Source organism: Phlebotomus papatasi, chromosome 2, assembly GCF_024763615.1.
Source record: "Phlebotomus papatasi isolate M1 chromosome 2, Ppap_2.1, whole genome shotgun sequence".
NCBI lineage: Eukaryota > Metazoa > Arthropoda > Insecta > Diptera > Psychodidae > Phlebotomus > Phlebotomus papatasi.
The window spans coordinates 111,681,897-111,701,247 of NC_077223.1; the positions used below are offsets into that span (position 1 = coordinate 111,681,897).

Genomic DNA, 19,351 nt, shown 5'->3' on the forward strand with positions numbered 1-19,351 from the left:
CATAATCAATGATAGGTCTTACATGTCTTACATCTAACCTTGGAAAGTCCAACAGAATCTGATTCGGTGTATTTTGTGTCTCTATGAACGATAAAGACAAAAATAGCTCAAAAATTTAAGTAATTTTTCTGACAATACCAATAAATAATATTTTTCGCTTTAATGAAAAATATTACGTATGAATAATGTAGTTTTTATTGTCAAAAGGGTTTAGCTAAAAAAAAAATTGGAAGTATAAAAAATAAATAAAATTACTTATGAATTTAAGAATTTAAAAATTCGACATTTTTGAGCTTAAATATTTACTACATAGCAAATAGCTAGAGACTTGCAAAAAAAAAATTCTAGATTCCTTCAACCTTCTACTTTACAATTATGTACAAACATAAGAAAAAAATAACTTTAGATAGTCAGGAAAAAATATTTCCTTTATGAGACACCAGTGTTCCAATCGTCCTTAAATAGTTAATACTTAGAAAGGCAACAAAGTATTTTATTATTGATGGCCAACCACTCATCCCCGGAGTTGAACTGTGACTTTTTTCAATAAAAAAAATTTTGGTATGTTTAACTTTTTATTAATTTTCTAATTTTCTAATAAATTTTCTTTTTTAAAAATCCTTTGTTTTATGACTATTTACTAACAGGCTATTATTTTGTTTTTGACTTCTGGTGAATCTACTCTTGAGTAATCGTAACTTTTTAAAAAGGTCTCAGAATATCAGGTTTTAAAATTTTTAAATGAAAATTTTAGATACTTTGAATGTAGCACTTTTAAAAATTTAAAATAAATATTTTTTTATAATTTTCAAAAAAAAAAAATATTTAAAGAAAATATTCTGTTTTTATTCTTCGTGACCCACATAACACAATTAATGTTTCTACATAATTTAAGCAAAAGAAGGTCAACAAAAATGTGTGGTAGATATTAAGCCGCTTAAAATTCTCTTAAATATTCCATTCAATATCAGTCCAAGAGATTGGGGAAACATGATTGATTTTTCGATGCTTATATTTCACCAACAAAAAAGCCATATTTTGCACTATTTCCCCAATATTCTGTCTAATTAATGAAACCCCTAATTTTGAATTATCTTTCTCTCAATATCTGAAAATTTAAACATTGCGTAGTAGCTATTGTTGGGGACCAAGTCCCCTGGGTCAAACAAATCAAGAGATAGTGGACTGTATTTATTTTTATTAACCCAATCACGCGTGGCGGACTGCAAGGACTTGATTATTTTGGCGGTGACTGAATGGCTGAATATTACGAATGTGTTAATGTGTGTGTTGATGGTTCCTAAAATATAACCTACATTTTAATTCACTTCCTTAAACAAGATAATTCAATTCTTACTTTAACACAAACGGCCTCCGTTTGCTTCCATCAACCTCAAGCTATTTCACGAGTTTACAACCTGTAATTTAATAATTTTCATACTATCGCCATATTGAATTTCTCTAATTTTTCTCTTTCAACCTACCAAGTTATAAAACTCTTTATCCTGACTCAGGACCTAGCTTGATCGTCTCCCAAGGAGTTCAGCCAAACCTATACAATAAATACTACTAAACTACATAGGTTTTGAACATGAGAAAATATCCTAACTTACGCAAATTCCTTTCCCAAAGAAATTACACAACTGCACGTCACGCCACGCTTTTTACAAAAAAGACTGACAAATGTGCCGGAAGGGCTTACATAAAAAAACCTTCAAATATTTCCGCCAGTTGGCGCTCGCGTTTCCAACAGCTATGAAAATGTAATTTTCATTAAATAAAATACCCACACAAACTTCCGAAGCCTTTTCATTTTAGGTCGTATATGTTTGAGGATGAAAGGTTGGAAAGTCATTAATTACACATTCAACCTCCGACTCAATAGCCCATTAATAAAATTCGCACAGCATAATGCATGAAAATTTTTGGATACAAGAACACCATGAGAGATTTTCTTTCCTATGTTTATTGATAGAGTGTAGAAATGTTTAAAAAATTCTATAAATTACAGAAATATTCAAATCTGTTTTCTCATAGTAAAAAAAACAGTGGTAAGACCAGATAAGCTTATGGAGCTGAAATTCTTTACAGGCGACTTCAAAATGCGTACAACTAGCTTCTTGCAACATGAAATACTTGGCGCTGTTTAAAGAAAACCATAACAATGATTTTAGCAGGTATGCGGGCTTGGGGGAAAAGGCAAAAACACCTTTCCCTCCACAACCTTAAGAATTCTACCGCTGTTCGATTTGGAGAGATTCATATTTAACAGCCTCTAGACTGCTCTCTTTTGAGTTAGAGCAGTAAAAGAATTGAGACGATCCATGAAATAAGGGCTGAGTTATTGAAAAAACACAATTTGGTGGTATTCCTTCAAAATGATGAAAGAATATTACTATCTGATGATGTCCACAAAATATTTAACCTCTATAGAATTCCGCTTGTTGATATCTCTTTTCGCTCCCTCTCCAGAAGCATTGAAGCAAATCATTAAAAAATCACGAAATTACGAATTTTTTAAAAAATTATTTAAAAAACTTTAGAAACCACTCCAGAGACCCGGAAAACCTAGTGCATTCCACAAGTCCTTTTTTTATAACAAATTTCTCTAAGGATAAACAGATCTGGAGAGCGTTGATATCAAGCGATTGGGATTAGTTTGAATTCATTTGAAAGATCTTTGATTCCTGGACAATTTTGAATCAGTTCTAGCTGATTACAACATAAAAAAATTGGTCATGAAATCCAAGAAACATTTAAAAGTATTCGTCAATCCCCAAAATCTTCAGAAAGGTTTCATAAAATAACATAAACAACAAACCTTTATCAGTAAGATTTGGGAATTAGTCACCTCTGTGGAAGCTATGCTGCTGGTAAAAATCCAAACAATTCACAGTTCATTTGAAAATGTGTCTTATTTTAAAACTACCAAGACGGTCTTATCGTTTCGTCTTCTGATCCAAAAATAGCATCGAGTGTTTCTCATTTTTTTCACTTTTCTCCAATGTCTTATCCCAACCATTTCATCTGAAATCCAGTTTGAACTTCTTTTTTTCTTTCCTTTCCTTCTAAAAGCTGCCTCGATTTTTCTCTTTCGTTCTTGAGAATCATACAAAAATACGTTATTTCTTAAATCGTGGGATCACGATTCCAGAAAAAAACATTATTTACATTTTTTTTTCCTTTTGCAAAAAACCAAAAAATGATAATTAAAATGCTCTTGTTGCCGTGCTTTAAAAAAATATTTACGTTGACTAAGGAAAATATCATTTTTAATGAACCTGTTGACAAAATTTTGTCTCAAATTGATTTGGTGATCGCACTTAGACCAGTGAAATAGACAACATTAAGACTACAATATTGCGTCAATTGTTGACTTCTTGAACCAATTTTTTCATATTGCTTCGAGGCGTGACATAACTTTTTTTTATTAATCAAAATATGGTTGCTTGTTCACTAGACAGTCGCATGAATTTTACGTTGTGAAATATTCTGATAATGTTGCAATTCAATAAAATTCTAAACTGTATTCTATATTGTCCGATAAAGAAAGTCCAATGAATCGAATGAGTCACAATCAGTAGTACAGTCTATAAACCCAGTAACTCAATAAACCATCCTAAACTCTTTTTGTTTGTACAAAGTTTGAGCGCGATTTCACGAGATTGGATTTCATCTAGGACCATAAAAGCTTAAATTGAAAAGAATCTCAACTAATCACTAATAATTTTTACTCAGTCATATTTCCGATTACTTTTTGGCGAAAAAAATCTTTTCTGAGAAACCTATATGTTTAAAGAATTTAAAAAAAAGTCCGTACATAACAATTGAAGTCGAAATTATTAGAAAGTGAAGTATCTTCAACAACGTATGTAATTAAATGCAATAGGGGAATAACCTCCGGATGCGTCAGGGATGTTGATCTTATGAGAGACCAAACAACTGTGTGTTTTTTTAATATATAATATTTATTATAGAGACTTCCATGCAATTTCTTTGTCACAATTTTACTCACATGAAACTGTGATTTTTTGTCTCTAAAATCTACTCTTCTACATTCATCTACTCCTGCTGAGAAACAACTATATGCAAAAATTGTTGTATGTATAGTTGATCCTCAATATGAATATAGATGAGTGTAGAAGAACGAATTTTCTAGACAAAAAATCACGGGTTTGAGTGAGTAAAATTGTATGGAAGTTCTGAATATTTTCCCGCCTTTTAACCATTAAAGAAGGTGCACTGTTGCGTCGAAAGCTCTGGCGAAAACACATTGCTGTTTGGTCTCTGAAAGGATAGGCATCCCTGATGCACCTGGAAGGAGGTCATCTCCCTATTGACTTGTACATATTCTTCGTCAGTTATTCTATTGGTGTGTAATTAATAAAACGTAAACTGGTTATCGCCAGCTTTAGAGGCCAAACGCTTGGAGATAGAGACTTGGGAACAAGAATCCCCCTCTATAAGGCCATTTTTCACATTGGGACCATCCCATTTTCCCACACCCGCCCCCTCCCCTCAAAAACCAAACATTAAACGCACTAAAATATTAAACGCACTTTTGTGGATATAGTATTACATTACAGTAAACTCTCTCAAATTCGGGCATTTAGAGCCAAATTGTCACCCGAATTAGAGAGAAATTCGGGCGTCACACTGTTTGAAGTCCAACGATTTTTTGTTCACTTGCATGCACAGATTAAGTTTATGTACTCATATTTATTGTAAATTTCATGAAAATCCCTTGATAATACAAAATCACATCATAACTAAGACAAACCATGTCAAATTTAAGATATTTGATTCACTTGATAATTATAGTCAAACTTGAAAAATGTCAACAAACTTTTTTCGAATGTAACTGCCGCTCGAATTAAAAAGTAGCCAGATCTTAAAAGGGTCGAATTACCGAGAGTCTACTGTATCTTATATCAATAAATTAGTAAAAATCTTTCAATTCAATTGATTTATATTGGAAAATTATACATAGGAAAAATATAATGTAAAAATTAATTTGTATTTACAAACTGAAAACCAGTGATAAGGCCAGATAAGCTTATGGTAGCTGAGATTCTTTACAGGCGACCTCGACATGCGTGCATTTCGGAGTGCTTGCAACTAGGAATGTGTGAAAATTCTATTGTGAATTGTATTTTGGGGGTAAAGAATCACGTCGAGCAAACGTTTTCTATTTTAAATAGTTTGAGTGCAGAAGGCCAACGGAAGAAAAATAAGTTTATTGAAATCGGTTAATAAACGGATCAGGGAACATCGAGGGAGGAGTGCGACCCACCGTAGGAAAGGTCTCGACCTTGGCTACAATATACTAAAATTTAAAGAAAAAGCATCGTCTAGTTTTCGAAATATTCGAAATTAAATTTTCAAAAATAGATTTTTCGATTAATGGGACCTTCGGTAAAATCGGATGAAATTGGGGTGTCATGAGGGTTATAGTACTCCACGAGGGCTTTTCAAAACACTAAAATTTTTCTAATTCAGATAATTAGATGCGGAGATATTTCCATTCGAAAAATGAATATTTAACCCCTTCTAGCTCGGGTCAGGGGGGTCGGCATACCTTAAGTTTGGTACTGATCGAAAGCTCTTAGGCCCAGTTATAACATACCAGAATTTGAGATCGATCGATGCCATAGGGACTGAGTTATTAAAAAATAAGAACAAAATTTAGGGGTATTCCAAAATAGCGGAAGGAAGGGTGGGGGGGTGCATCTGACATAACCTACTTCTAGCCACCCATCAATATTTAACCTTTGCCGAAAACCGCTTGTCGATATCTCTTTCCGTTGTCTCTTCAGAAGTGGTTATACAACGGACGGGAGGGACGGGACGTTCATGAAAATCAACTTTTAGCGCATATGATATTTATTCGTGATCTATGAGTGTCAAAACGCGTAAATCCAAAATTTGGGCCGGTCTGACGAGGACAGATTTCATCTGTGACCACAAAAGCTGAGATTTTAAAGAATCTCAGCTAAAATCCCAATTTTTAATTTTTTTATGGGGTGTAGCTCCCCCAAGAGAACGCAAACAGCCATTGACTATGCATTCACGATTCACTCACGTTACACGATATATGTCAAAACTTAGGAATCTCTTGTGTACAGGACTGTGTTCCTTGTAACTTGTGTGTCTAACTACATTTTCATTCTGTGAAATTTAAGCTGATTTTGAGATCAATTTATGAATTGGCTTTAACGTGAAACAGCTCCATATAAAAAAAATTGGCCGGGGGGTACGATAGCACAGTAAGACATTTCTCGAAAGAGTCTATACCTTATAGATTGGAATCTACACTTATGGATGTTATACACTTACTTATGGCTTCTACACATTGGGAGCAATTTTTGTCAAAAATTGCTTTTTTGAAGGAAATTCCCTGCAGCGTTGTAGGGGGAAACGTCAAATTTCTGTCAAAAACGCAATTTTTGACGAAAATTGCTCCTAATGTGTAGATGCCTTAATAGCATCTACACATTGGGAGAAATTTTTGTCAAAAATTGCTTTTTTGAAGGAAATTCCCTGCAGCTTTGTAGAGGGAAACGTCAAATTTCTGTCAAAAACGCAATTTTTGACGAAAATTGCTCCTAATGTGTAGACGCCTTTAAGGCCTCTACACATTGGGAGCAATTTTGTCAAAAATTGCATTTTTGAAGGAAATTGTCTGCACTGCTGTAGGCAGAACTGTGAAAATTCTGTCAAAAATGCAATTTTTGACGAAAATTGCTCCCAATGTGTAGAGGCCTTTAGGGGAAACTAGGGCACGAGGACACCACCAAACAGGGGTACCACCAAACACTGCGATTTTATAAATAGGTGTTACACCTCAGAGGACAAGACCTATATGAAATCATAGATACTATAGGGATGCTTGTCCAGCAAAAGAATTTTCAACATAATTCACGTAATTTTGAAATAAAAATAATTTTTAGTAAAATTGTGAGATTTTGATAATTTTAGTCATTTATATCCACCTGGAAAATGAAAATAAAACAAGTTTAAGTCAAATTTCACTGCACCAGTACTTTCCTACATATTTTGGGATAATAGTTATGTATTTACTAAAGAAATTAATGTTCACATTTTTTAAAAGAATATAAAATCCATCACGAAACAGAGTTTGGGGCACCACCAAACAGGCAAATTTCTCACAATTGCAGATGTCGCGAGCGTAGCTTGAATGACAAAATTTTTCCTCTTATCTGTCTGTTCGATTTCTGAAATTTATATCATTCATGGAATTTTCATTCAAGACTCAGGAGAAATATAGTTTCAAGAATCCAATTTTGCCCTAAATGATTCTTAATGATTCTTAAATGATTTTAATCGAGGATTGACGAACGATTTTTCAATTTTATCAAAAACAAATCTGAAATGCGTGCAAAATTCGAACTTTAGGTAAAATGTTTGCCACGATTTTAGTGGCGCTGCTTTCCAGTCAGAAGTCGATTGATGTCAAAATGATGAAAAATCCATTGAAAAATAGTAGGTGAGATTGTTAAGAATCTCACCTAATATGTTCGGTGTGCAGTGCTTTAGTTTTTTGCTATTTTAGTCACTCATTCTAAATTTTGCAGTGTTTTTTTGAGAATTATTTACTTTTCAATACCTTCTTTATAATTAAGAGTTATACTGAATGCCCAAAATAACTTCAATGGGTGAGAAAAAGAGGTGTTTACTGGTGTCCCAGAAAGTGTTTGGTGGTACCCCGGGTGGTTGGAAAAAAGCGAAAAATGCATGGTGACAAAATTTTCCTTTTTATGAAAAATTGAAGTGTTTTACGTCATGCTTGTATACATAAATATGTAGCTTATACCCAAGACTATAACATAGGGGTAAGCAACATTTTTCTAAAATTCACAGTTTTCTTGGGAAATTCAGTCGAAATCGCATCTTTCAAAAGTGTTGGGTGTTGCCCCAGTTTCCCCTATGGACAGCGGGCAAAAATCGCAAAAATCTTATATTCTTACCCAAAACAGATTTTGAAAAGTCATAAAAATATTAGTTTATGATGTGATTAACAAATTTTGTGATTTTCGAAATAAGTTTTATGCAATAACTTAAGATTTTTGCAAGCAGTCCATAAGTGTATAACATCCATTAGTGTGTACACTCCACCCTATCATTAGCCAATTTAACTTTACTTTTCCACCTTTAACTTCCAAAATAATAGTCAAATAAATCTAAATAATAATCAAATAAAAAACTTTGAATATTTTAAAGTATTAGAATGACTAAAACTCTCTAAAAACATTTTCATTTTGACCCAATTTTATAGTAGAAATTGAACTTTAAAGTGTGTAGGAAAATTTTCTGTTGTTAGAGAAAATTCCTCTCTTTTTATATGCTTTCCCTTCCCGTAAAGTCCACAATTAATTAAAACGACTGAAGTGTGAGGTATACCAAATGCATTTAGTGGGAATATTGATGGAGTAATAAAATTTTACAATTGCCATCTAAAAGCCAAAAAGTGTTTGAATCCTTACCTTTATCTTTAATATTCTTCTGGCGTTGATCCTTGGTGTTCTTCTCACTACCAGTACTCTTGCTGTTCTTTGCTGGATTGCAGTTCTTATTAACAACGCGAGTTGATTCGCACGCAGCATCACTTGTAGCCTTTAATTTATCTGAGCGGGACATTTTTCCACCTATGCACTCTGACCAGGCTCCTTTCTCATAGCGACATGCTGTGAATTGAGCAAAATGAAGATCTAAATAAAGAAAATTCCTCTCCCAGCCATGCGTCTTAATTGAATAATACTACTCTTAGCTTATGCGTATATTCCCATTCCAGGGAAGGAAGCACGAATTGTAAACTTAAGAGCAAAGTTTGTTGAAAAGGTTATAGCCCTAATGGCTTCCTTGCGCGCGTGTAAGATAATTTTTGACACTTCAATGAAATTCTTTCATCAGAACTCGTGATAATCGAGAGAAGAAGGAATAAGACAACTCAAGTGATTAATAAATGTCCCATGACAAGTGCTCTGAAACCTTTATTTCTTATCATCACACCGCAATTTTTTGATTTTACATTTTCCGTATTAGTCTAGTCCACCCACTTTTCTTTTACAAATAGATACATTAAAGGAAAAAAAACATCTTCTTTTGTTAGAAGAGTCATTTTTTGTGAATTTGTAAATGGTTTCAAAATGAAATTGAAAAAGTTATTTTTTCTATTCTAAAGTTCGCACTGAAGAAATCTCTCAACTTTTACAATTTCAGCTGTAAATATAGGAATTTTTATTTCAATGGTGGGGGGGGGGGGGGGCAAGAGATGTTTTCTTCAAACACTGGATTTCTTTTTTATACATATTAAGGCCTCAAAAATGAGAAAATTTCTAGGATATCTCGTCATGCACAACAAAGAGATAAATGTCTGTTACTTTTCTACTTTGAATATATTTTTGTCACTTTCTCTTCCGAGAATCACACTAAAGAACCACATGGAGAAAAGAAATACTGATAATAAATGTCAGGAACAAAAATGTATTTTATTGCTTGTGTTAACATCACAACAAGATAGACAAGAAATGTACTGAAAAAGAATCCTTTTTCACAGATTTTTGACGGATTTTTCAATGCGAGGGAATTTCTTTTGTGAATGAGGAAGAAAACGGATAAAAGCTCCAAATTTAAACATTTTGCATACTTTCAAAAGCAGTATGAGAGATAAAATACTTCGCAACATAATCTAATTTTTCTAGAGAATCCATTTGTTAAGGTAGAATACTTCTTGCATTAAACAGTATTCTAAAAAATATATTTTTTTTTAATTTTTACTACTTACAAGCTGCAGTCTTTTCTACTGTTAGAACTGCACAGATAGAGTATTATATACAACCTATCGATTTTTCCACCCCCGAAAATTTCCATACTCTAATGCTAATAGAACTCTTTTGGCCTTGCAATTAGGGGGACACCCTTAAAGAAATTTAAATTTTTTATATCACTCCTTCGAAATTACAGGAACATCATTTTAAATAGAATTTTACATAGAGTTTCAAATAACAAAACTGTCAAACCGCTATTGACACTGGTTACATATATTTGACATAGTGGTAGTTCATTTTATTGGCTAAAAGCCTATAAAAGCATTTTCGATAATATTTTGTAAAAGTTTTTTTTAAACCGTAATGGAACTCAAACGTGACAATTTAATGTCGCTACATTTTGCAGAAAATACGGAAACAGCTATCGTTATAGGGCTCTTAAAAATTTGAATGTAACTAAACTTTTCGTTTTTCGAAACATACAGGGATACTAGTAGCATTTTACAATTCTTTGGTGGAGGTTTAAGAAAATGCTTCATCGCTAGGATCGCTAGTCATCGTTTTTAAAGTGAAGAAGCAAATTGAATGAAATCTGCGTCACATCGGCAGACAAACGATCTGTGAGACGTATAGATCGTAAATAACCATGAAATAAATATTCTTAAAGGACCTCTATATGAAGCCTTAAAAATCCTGAAAAGGATGAGATTTAATCGATCCTCAAAAAAAAAAATTATGCTCGCTCGACGAAGGATTAAATTCGCTTGCACGTTCACGGTCAGTTACAAAATGTCATCTTTTCTGATAAGAAAAATTTTCAAAATTGAGCAATTGATGAGCAAACAAAATGATTGTGTCTATCTGAAGGAAAGATCATACGATAATTTAGACGTTCAAATGGCCACCGGAAGTCAAGGACGATCTATTTGAAGGTCTGGACTTCCTTGAATACAAATTATCGCTTTCCGCTGTGCTTTTTAGGCTGTACCTTGAAAACGAATGCCAATGTGTTTCTGGAAATTGTCCTAAAAGGAGTGTTGGAGTCGGTTTGCGGAAACTTCGTATTTTACATTTTGTATTTTACATGTTCGTATTGCACATTTCGTATTGCGTAAACTTCGTATTCTAGTACTTTTTGTATTTTACCATTTCGTATTTCGCATTTCGTGTTTTATACATTTTGTACAAAAATTGAACATTTCGTCTGCCTTACATTTTACATAAGCATATCAACCAATAAAATAATAGAATTGCAGTTTTATGGAGTTTAGGGCGCTATGCGTCTCGGTCGGGTGTGAGCTTAAAGTCGAACTTCAAGCTCTAATTACAGTAGACTCTCCTTCAATCGGCTCTTTTTCAATCGGGCGAAAAATTTTGTTCACAATTTTCACGTTTAATTATGAAGATAATTTGCTCAAATTCGCTGTAGTTCTTCCTATTTTATCGTGTTTCTTTATAATTGAGCGCTTTTTGTGGAAGTTACAAAAGCTTTGACGCCCAAATCTATCGATAAACCGGATGACATTTTGCCCCAAATGCCCAATTGAGAGAGAGTCTACTGTATCAGTATTGCCTGTTTGGGGCTATAAGGGATTTTTTCTGTGTTTTTGGAAGTCATTTGTATCATCTGTTGAAGCAAAGGAAAATTTTCTGTGCTTTGGGAAGTCATTTGTATCGCCTGTTGAGGCAAAGGGAAATTTTCTGTGTTTTTGGAAGATCAGTAAGGAACGTCTATTAACACTTTAAGAATTTTCGTAACTTTCCTGACTGATATCTATTATCGTTTTAAAAAAAAATCTGTTTAAATATTAACTTATATCAAGTTATTAATTTGACTATCGTTCAGTATAATTCGCTTTTCTCAAAATGTTCGAGAAACTAGAAAAAAAGTGTATTTTTCAAGATCATAACTAATTGCCATACCTATTCACTTTCTTTTATTGAACACTTTTATTGAAATTGCTTAAACCTTTTTAAAATCTTCTTAAATTCTCAGAACAGTTCTAGAAAAGGGTAGGTTAAAGGAAAGCAGGTCAGATTACTTGAATTTCATTAGATACAAACAATCTATTATAAATAAATTTCAACGTTTTCATGAGAGTGTCAATAGGGGTACCATGTCGAACAGACATTCTTTCCACCCTATCTCCTGTTAGGACAAAGGGAAATTTTCTGTGTTTTTTTAAGTTATCAGTAGCCCCGTCAAATAATTTCGTCAGATATCTTTAAGTTTTCTGCAGAAAATATCTACACCTCTGCCGAGAAATCTGTAGATATTCCTACGAATTTTATTTGGGCTTGGGACAAAATTCGTCAGAAATTTTTCCATATTTTCTGACGAATCCTAGTGTATACTCTGACGAATTTCTGTAGATATTTTGCCGATTTTCTGTAGATTTTTTTCTACATTCCAGACTTTCCAGACAGCTATGTCAGAAAAGATGGAATATTTTTCACTGAAGTTTGAAAAATTCAATATAGTGACTCTTGGTGATTTCACAGTGTTTATATAAAATAAAGAATTCTGCGACGTCATATTATAAGTAGAGAATAGTGAAGTGATAACTTTAAACAGAGTGTCGACCTAAATTTCGTGTTTTTTGTATCATTCGATTGGCGATTTTTAAGAAATTTGTATTTTTGCTCGCAACTTTTTAGTTATCTAAAATGTTTAATCGGTAATGCTTGTTAAGCAGAGCATACCATTTTCTTTGAAACTTCTACAGTTTCTTGATAAATCAACAATATTTTTGTTGAGAAAATGGAGACTATGCAGATTTTCTATGCAGAAATTCTGCCGAGAATCTGCAGATTTTCGGAAGAATTTCTGCCGAAAATCTACAGATTTTCGGAAGAATTTCTGCCGAAAATCTACAGATTTTCAAGCAGAAATTCTGCCAAAAATCTACAGATTTCCTTTGAATGTACTAGAATATACCGTTACAATTCAAAAAACTTTCGAGTAAAATCGGCAGGTAGATCAATGATTTGACGGGGCGCCTGTTGAGACTAATGGCCTCTACACATTGGGAGCAATTTTTGTCAAAAATTGTTTTTTTGAAGGAAATTCCCTGCAGCGTTGTAGGGGGAAACGTCAAATTTCTGTCAAAAACGCAATTTTTGACGAAAATTGCTCCCAATGTGTAGACACCTTAAGGGAAATTTTCTGTGCTTTGGGAAGTTCTTTGTATCGTCTGCTGAGGCAAAGGGAAATTTTCTGTGCCTTAGAAAGTTATTAGTATAGCGCCTGTTCAATTTTGGTACAAAATTTATGAAAGACGAAATGTGAAATACGAAATGGTAAAATACGAAATGTACTGGAATACGAAGTTTTCGCAATACGAAATGTGCAATACGAACATGTAAAATACGAATTGTAATATACGAATTATCCATATCCGATTGGAGTCGTGGACAAACAACAATTTTACGGCGTTATCACACTTGCACATTAAAATTTTAATGTGATTCACATTAATTGTCGCTTGTGAGCGTCCAAATATGTTATTTGTGTCTTTGAGTCACTTAATATTTTGGGTTTTTCTATTTATTGATAAAGAAGTGGACTTGGCCTGTAAAAATAAGTTTAAATGCACCTAAAGCATAAATATTTTTCACATTAAAAAATTAAAGAGAAAATCGCATTAATTTTTCGCATTAATGCTATAAATCAATTTATATCAAATTTTGCGGGCCAAGACTACCTTTTTATCAACAAATATATCAAATTTTGAATATAAAATAATTCAAACACACAATTACACATTTGGACTCTCACCAGCGACAATTAATGCGAATAATATTAAAATTTTAATGTGCAAGTGTGATAACACAGTTAGTAAGAGGTAATGGAAGTTCGACCAAGACTCGATAATGTCGCAGTAATCACGCGCCGAATAAGATTTGGCTAAAGACAACGTTTCGCACTTCAATTTGGGAACACAATGACCTTCACAATTCTAGGATTCAAAATCATTTGACTTCTCCAAAAGAGGCATTTTGTTGGTCAAGTTTAGGACTAAAAAGTACACTCAGAAAAATAATCGAGTAAAACTTACTCGAATCGATGTTAAATTAACTCTTCATTCATGTTCATTCATGAAACACTGTTAGGCATATTTCTAGTTGATGTTCTATATGAACTTTGTCACACGAAAATCTTGTTGACTGAAGTATATTCTTAAAACGAAAACACTTATGCATATACTTCAGTCGAGATGAAATTTTACATCGAAAAAGAGTAATAATTACATCGATATCCGACGAATTAATTCAACTCGCACGAAGATTTGTTTCAACTCTATTTACTAAAATATACAACAAAAAAGAGTAACAATTACATCGATATTCTTCGAGTTAATTCAACTCGATGATAGAGTTGTTTTAACTTTTTAGGTTTTTTCTTAGTATAGCAAAGTGTCGATGAGCTGAAGGCAGCCCTTCCTCGTGAATAGAAGAACATTCAGAAGGCTGATATTCGTGCAAACTGCGATGGTGCTTCCGACAGACTTAAGACCATGGTTAAGTCAAAATGAAATCATATTGAACAAAACAAATAATATTCTTAAATTTTGATGTATTTACTACCATTTCGTCTTTATTTCAAAAAAGTTAACTCTCTAACAGTATTTTCTTTAATATGCAAAAAAAAGTAGTAAAATAATTTTGTCTAAAGTAATTAATGGTCCAATAGACTCAAAAACAATCATCCGTTCTTCATTATTTCTTTTTGCTTGGCCACCAGGTGAGAAAAGGTAAAGACCACCTGGAGACGGTAATTTCTGTTTAAGGCATCAAAAGATTGAAATTCTTTTATTGAAAAATAGTGAACAAATAGCAAAATAAACAAATTTTGAATGTTTTTTATGGATAAATGTTCTATAATTATCTAAAAAATGATAGTTTTAATAAAAAAAACGTGTAGAATTTTTAGAATTAGACATTAATGAAGCTCAAGGTATGGCAATAAGACTGATTTTTCATGAATAGGTCACAGGTCAGGTATGAAAACTTCTCTTTCTTATATAATTCGCAGGTACTTTAAAATACATTGCTCATTCTTGCAAAACTATAATATATTTTCCCCAGAACAACCAAAACAATAAAATAAAAAGATCGATAATTTTTGAAAATTTGACGTCTGAACCGATAACACCGTGCACAGGCGGTCTTCCTCCAAAAAGGGCAATTTTTGACGAAAACTGCTTCTAGTGTAGCACAGAGAGAAAAATTGTGATTTTCTTTTTTTATGTCATCTCTAGAAATTCTGCCGGAATAATAAATTTTTCAACAACTTTCTTCCGTCGTCGAACAACCTTCCCTGTTTATTATTAAAACTCGGAAGCTCACTCAGGATTGTTTTTCTCCTACAACACCCTTTAATATCCGCTTAATTTTCTTATCATGCGTCTCTAATTTTTTTCTCATTCCTTACTATGCCAAAAAAAGCCCACAATAATGAAATTTTTATCACTCCCATCCTCATTATTCGCTGAGCTTCTAACCATGCACAATTTTGTTCTCTCTACCCATGTTCTTCGTATATTTTGGGTGGTAAATCGTGGATGGGATTCGTGATTTTGACCATAGCATCCCCTGACTGACCCAACACACGCCAGGGAAATTTCGTTTGTGAAAGCACATTGAAATGGGCTTGTACCAAGCAGTAATTTTGTATTCAAGCCCCAAAATAGACCATTTGATGGGTGGGAAAAATATTGTTGGCTACTTTTCCTTCCACTTTCATTTCCATTCTCTGGAGAAATTTCCACATTTATTTACCTTGCCAATCCCTCAAAAAATATTGATTAGACATTATAGAGCTTGTGTTGTTTTGGGGTAATTTTTGCAATAACTCACCCTTTTTGCATTTCTTCTGAATGGTTCGGGTTTGGACGCATCCTTCCTCGCCCTTCTTTAGGGTCAGTGTCCGTGACCGTTGATTTGTTTTAGCATCACATTCGCTCCAAGCACTCTTTACATATCGGCAGGATCCTAAGTTTAATGAAAAAAATCATCCATTGATTACACTGTTCTATCTAACGCCAAACAGAATTTGACATTTTTATATTTATTCATTCCAATCATTTATAATAATTGTTGTTATTTTCATTGAAATTCGATATTAGTCCCCTTGTTCTAGACAAACTCATTCTAGTTGTTTGTGGAACTCAAGTGCACTTAAATATATATACTATATAGCAAATAGTTGGAGATTTGCAAAAAATATCCTAGATTCCTGAAACCTTTTACTTTGCGATTACGTACAAACATTCGGAAATAACAATTTTATAGTAAGAAAAAAATATTTTCTCTATTAGTCACCGGTGATCCAATGGTCTTTAAAGGGTTAAACTATGTAAGGAACAGTGAAAGATTTTCAGATGTACAAAACTATATTTAGAATAATTCACGTTTATGGAACTACCATCGAAGAAGCTAGCATTACATGAATGGTTTTTTTCTTTTTCTTTAGCCATTGTTGTTGAGCGCTGTCAAAACTACTACTCTTTTTCATTATTTTTAAGCACTTCTATTGAATAATGTTCAGCGCACAATAACTTTTGTTTTGTAAACATGTTTTTGACATTTCAGTGAGAGTGAATGAAATTTGAGCGCTGTCAAAACTACTACTCTTTTTCATTATTTTTAAGCACTTCTATTGAATAATGTTCAGCGCACAATAACTTTTGTTTTGTAAACATGTTTTTGACATTTCAGTGAGAGTGAATGAAATGTAGATTTAGTTATCTCGCTCGCTCTCACAGAAAATTTTGAAAACATGTTTACAAACAAAAGTTATTGTGCGTTGGTCATAACATAAAAAATCTAAATATTTTGAAAAATATGAAGAATGAAAGTACATATATTTTAAAACATCAATTTTCATATGTAAATGTAAATAATTTTATTGGGTGCGATTTCTAGTTGAAAGAAGAACTTTTACGAGTTTTAAGAAAAAAAACTACACAAAATATCATTTTTAACTGCTTCTTTATGTAATCAAACTATGTTACTATATATTGGATCTCTACAGATTACTCAATATTATAATTTTTTTTAAATAATTGTGAAAATTCTTTTGTATTTTGAAAAGTTCATGATCAATAGAGTTCTACTAAAACAAATTCAACTCACTGAAAGGATATTTTTTTCCAGAAATTTTTAAGGACGACAATTGTAAAAAATTAAATTGTATAAAAATAATTTTTTTCTTATTTTATGTACAACTTAACTTTTAAGTAATTTTGCTCTTAGTAGAAAGGCAACCACTCCGAGTTACAATCGATTAATTTTTTTTAATATGCTTTAATAGGGAGAAGTGGGCTTTTGAATTGGAGCATTTCTGACAACTTTTGATATAATTTTTTCTTCCTTTCATTTTGAAACGCAACTGGACCTTACCATGATATAAAGCATGTAAACGATAAATTTTCTCCATTGAAAAATGTATTAGAAAAAATAATGTATTTTCAGAAAGATAAATTTATTAGAATATTTCTACGATTTTGGTTTTCTTTTAGTGCAATGGTTTCTCGCCGAATTCTCCCGCCATCTTTTAAATTCCCTTCATCAGGGACTTGACAAATTCGTCTTCACGGCCTCGGACGGCTTACTTCCACTTCCTCTCGAAATCTGGCAAGTTTTCAGCTGTCTGATTCTCCTTCCTGAGATTTGTCGTCAAAATTCCTCAGTATTTCTCAATGTTCCGGACTGCAAGACGGGTTGAAAATGTTTCCCATAGCCTTGGAATTCTTTGAAAAGATGATCGTTGAGTTTCCTCGACCTTGTTTTAGCATTTTGACGGTGTTTGTCGGTTCGATGGGGAGCAGTCTGAACTTTATGGGCTATCAAACCATTCCTCTTCTTGATTTTATGGACCAAGCTCCTGGGTCTTCCTATCTTTTTGCCAACATAACGCATAGAAAGATTGAGTTGCTTCTCGAAAAGCTCAAGCGCTTTTTTTTCATTCTCTTGTCCTGAATTCCAGGCTTTTGGTCACTTTCTCCAGGCCGTTGAGCAACAATTTTGAGTTCCTTGAACCGAATTATAATGTTCCGGCAATTGGAACGGAACACTTCCCAGTCAATTTCACGATTTCAGCATAACTCACATTTGGATTTTTGAAATGATTGTCAACTTTTAATCTTTGCACACTCTCCATATTTTTGCATTAACTTAATCAAAAATCAATAATTTTTAACAAGAATTTCACCAAAAGAAAGTTAATTATATTCTCTTGAAACGACGCTGACGAAAAACACAAAATTCAAAGATTACTGCAAACGTGTTGGGGATTTTTTCATCTACTACATGCTTTAATTCAGCTCTAATTATGAAACTATAACACATTACGGTAGGCTCAATTAAGTTCCATTTAAAAATAAGAGAAAATAACCCTATTTCAAAGGTATGTTACAATTTAATTTTTCTCGTTGGAAGTTTTTGACATTATGTTCCTGCATGCACAAAGTCTCTGGTAATGCTGGTAATACTTTTACGAATTATTTCTTCCCAATACAGTGGGGGAAACTGGCCTGCCTTTGAATGCGGCAACCTTTGAATGCTTCAATTTTTCTTTTATTTCCCAAAGCTAAAATTCCATTCTGTTAATCTAAGTTAATAGAAAATAGTTAGTAGTATTAACTATAGTTCACAAAATAGAATTTTTGCTTTAAGAAATAAGAGGAAAATTGAAACATTCAAAGGCTGCCGCATTCAAAGGCAGACCATTTTCCTCTAGACTCTTTCAAATTTGGGCATTTGGGTCCAAAATATCACCCGAATTAGAAAGAAATTCGGGGGCAAACTTTTTAAAATGCAACGATTTTTTGGCTCCGTTCAGATGTAATAACCTTTCGAAGAGACAAAGCTACTCCAAAGCCAAGCCAAACTTATTCGAAAATCTACCGGGAGCCTAAAGTGCAAGTTCATACTCGCCGCTTTAGCGCTGATTGTTCTGCTATTTTGAATTTCGATATTCTTGAGACTTCAATCGTCAACAGTGTGCAAAAGTTTGCTGCAAAAAGTGAATTTTTGTGTAGTTTTTTGGAATTTCAGGATGGAAGAACGTTTATTTGCTTTTGCAATTTTATTTTATTTTGTTTATTGCAATTTTATTAAAATAAATGACCTTTTGATAAACTTGCTGACTTTTGTGTAACACATCGGTTTAAACATTTGAACTTCCAACGCGTTTTTAGGTAAGTTCTCTCTGATATATCTCCGAATCGGTACAGAAAGAACCTCAACCGGAGAAAGCTCTCAAATGGAGAAGGTTATTACTGAACGAAAGGATTGAGTTTACATACTCAAATAATATTGTAAATTTTATGATAATCTCTTAATAATGCAAAATCACATCAAAACTAAGACAAATTGTGGCAATTTTGAGCATATTTGCTTCATTTGATAATCATCATCAAACTTGAAAAATTCCAACAATTTATTTTCAAATTTAACTTCTGTCCGAATTAGAAAGTAGCCCGATCTGAAAAGAGCCGAATTACCGAGAGTCTTCTGTTGGAATTATAAAAACCTTTAAGGGCTTTTGACTTGCATTT

At 33.0% G+C, this 19,351-nt stretch overlaps 1 protein-coding gene across 4 annotated transcripts in view; it reads right to left on the bottom strand.

Moving 5' to 3' along the window:
* Nucleotides 1–19,351, bottom strand: part of LOC129800896 (uncharacterized) — a 103,177-nt gene that overhangs the window by 3,374 nt on the left and 80,452 nt on the right. For all 4 annotated transcript variants that reach the window (XM_055845632.1, XM_055845630.1, XM_055845629.1 and 1 more), the window contains 2 exons: nt 15,648–15,782; nt 8,505–8,705 (listed from right to left, as the gene is read on the bottom strand). In XM_055845632.1, the coding sequence (XP_055701607.1) occupies nt 8,505–8,705; nt 15,648–15,782 (336 nt within the window). The remainder of the gene's footprint in view (nt 1–8,504; nt 8,706–15,647; nt 15,783–19,351) is intronic.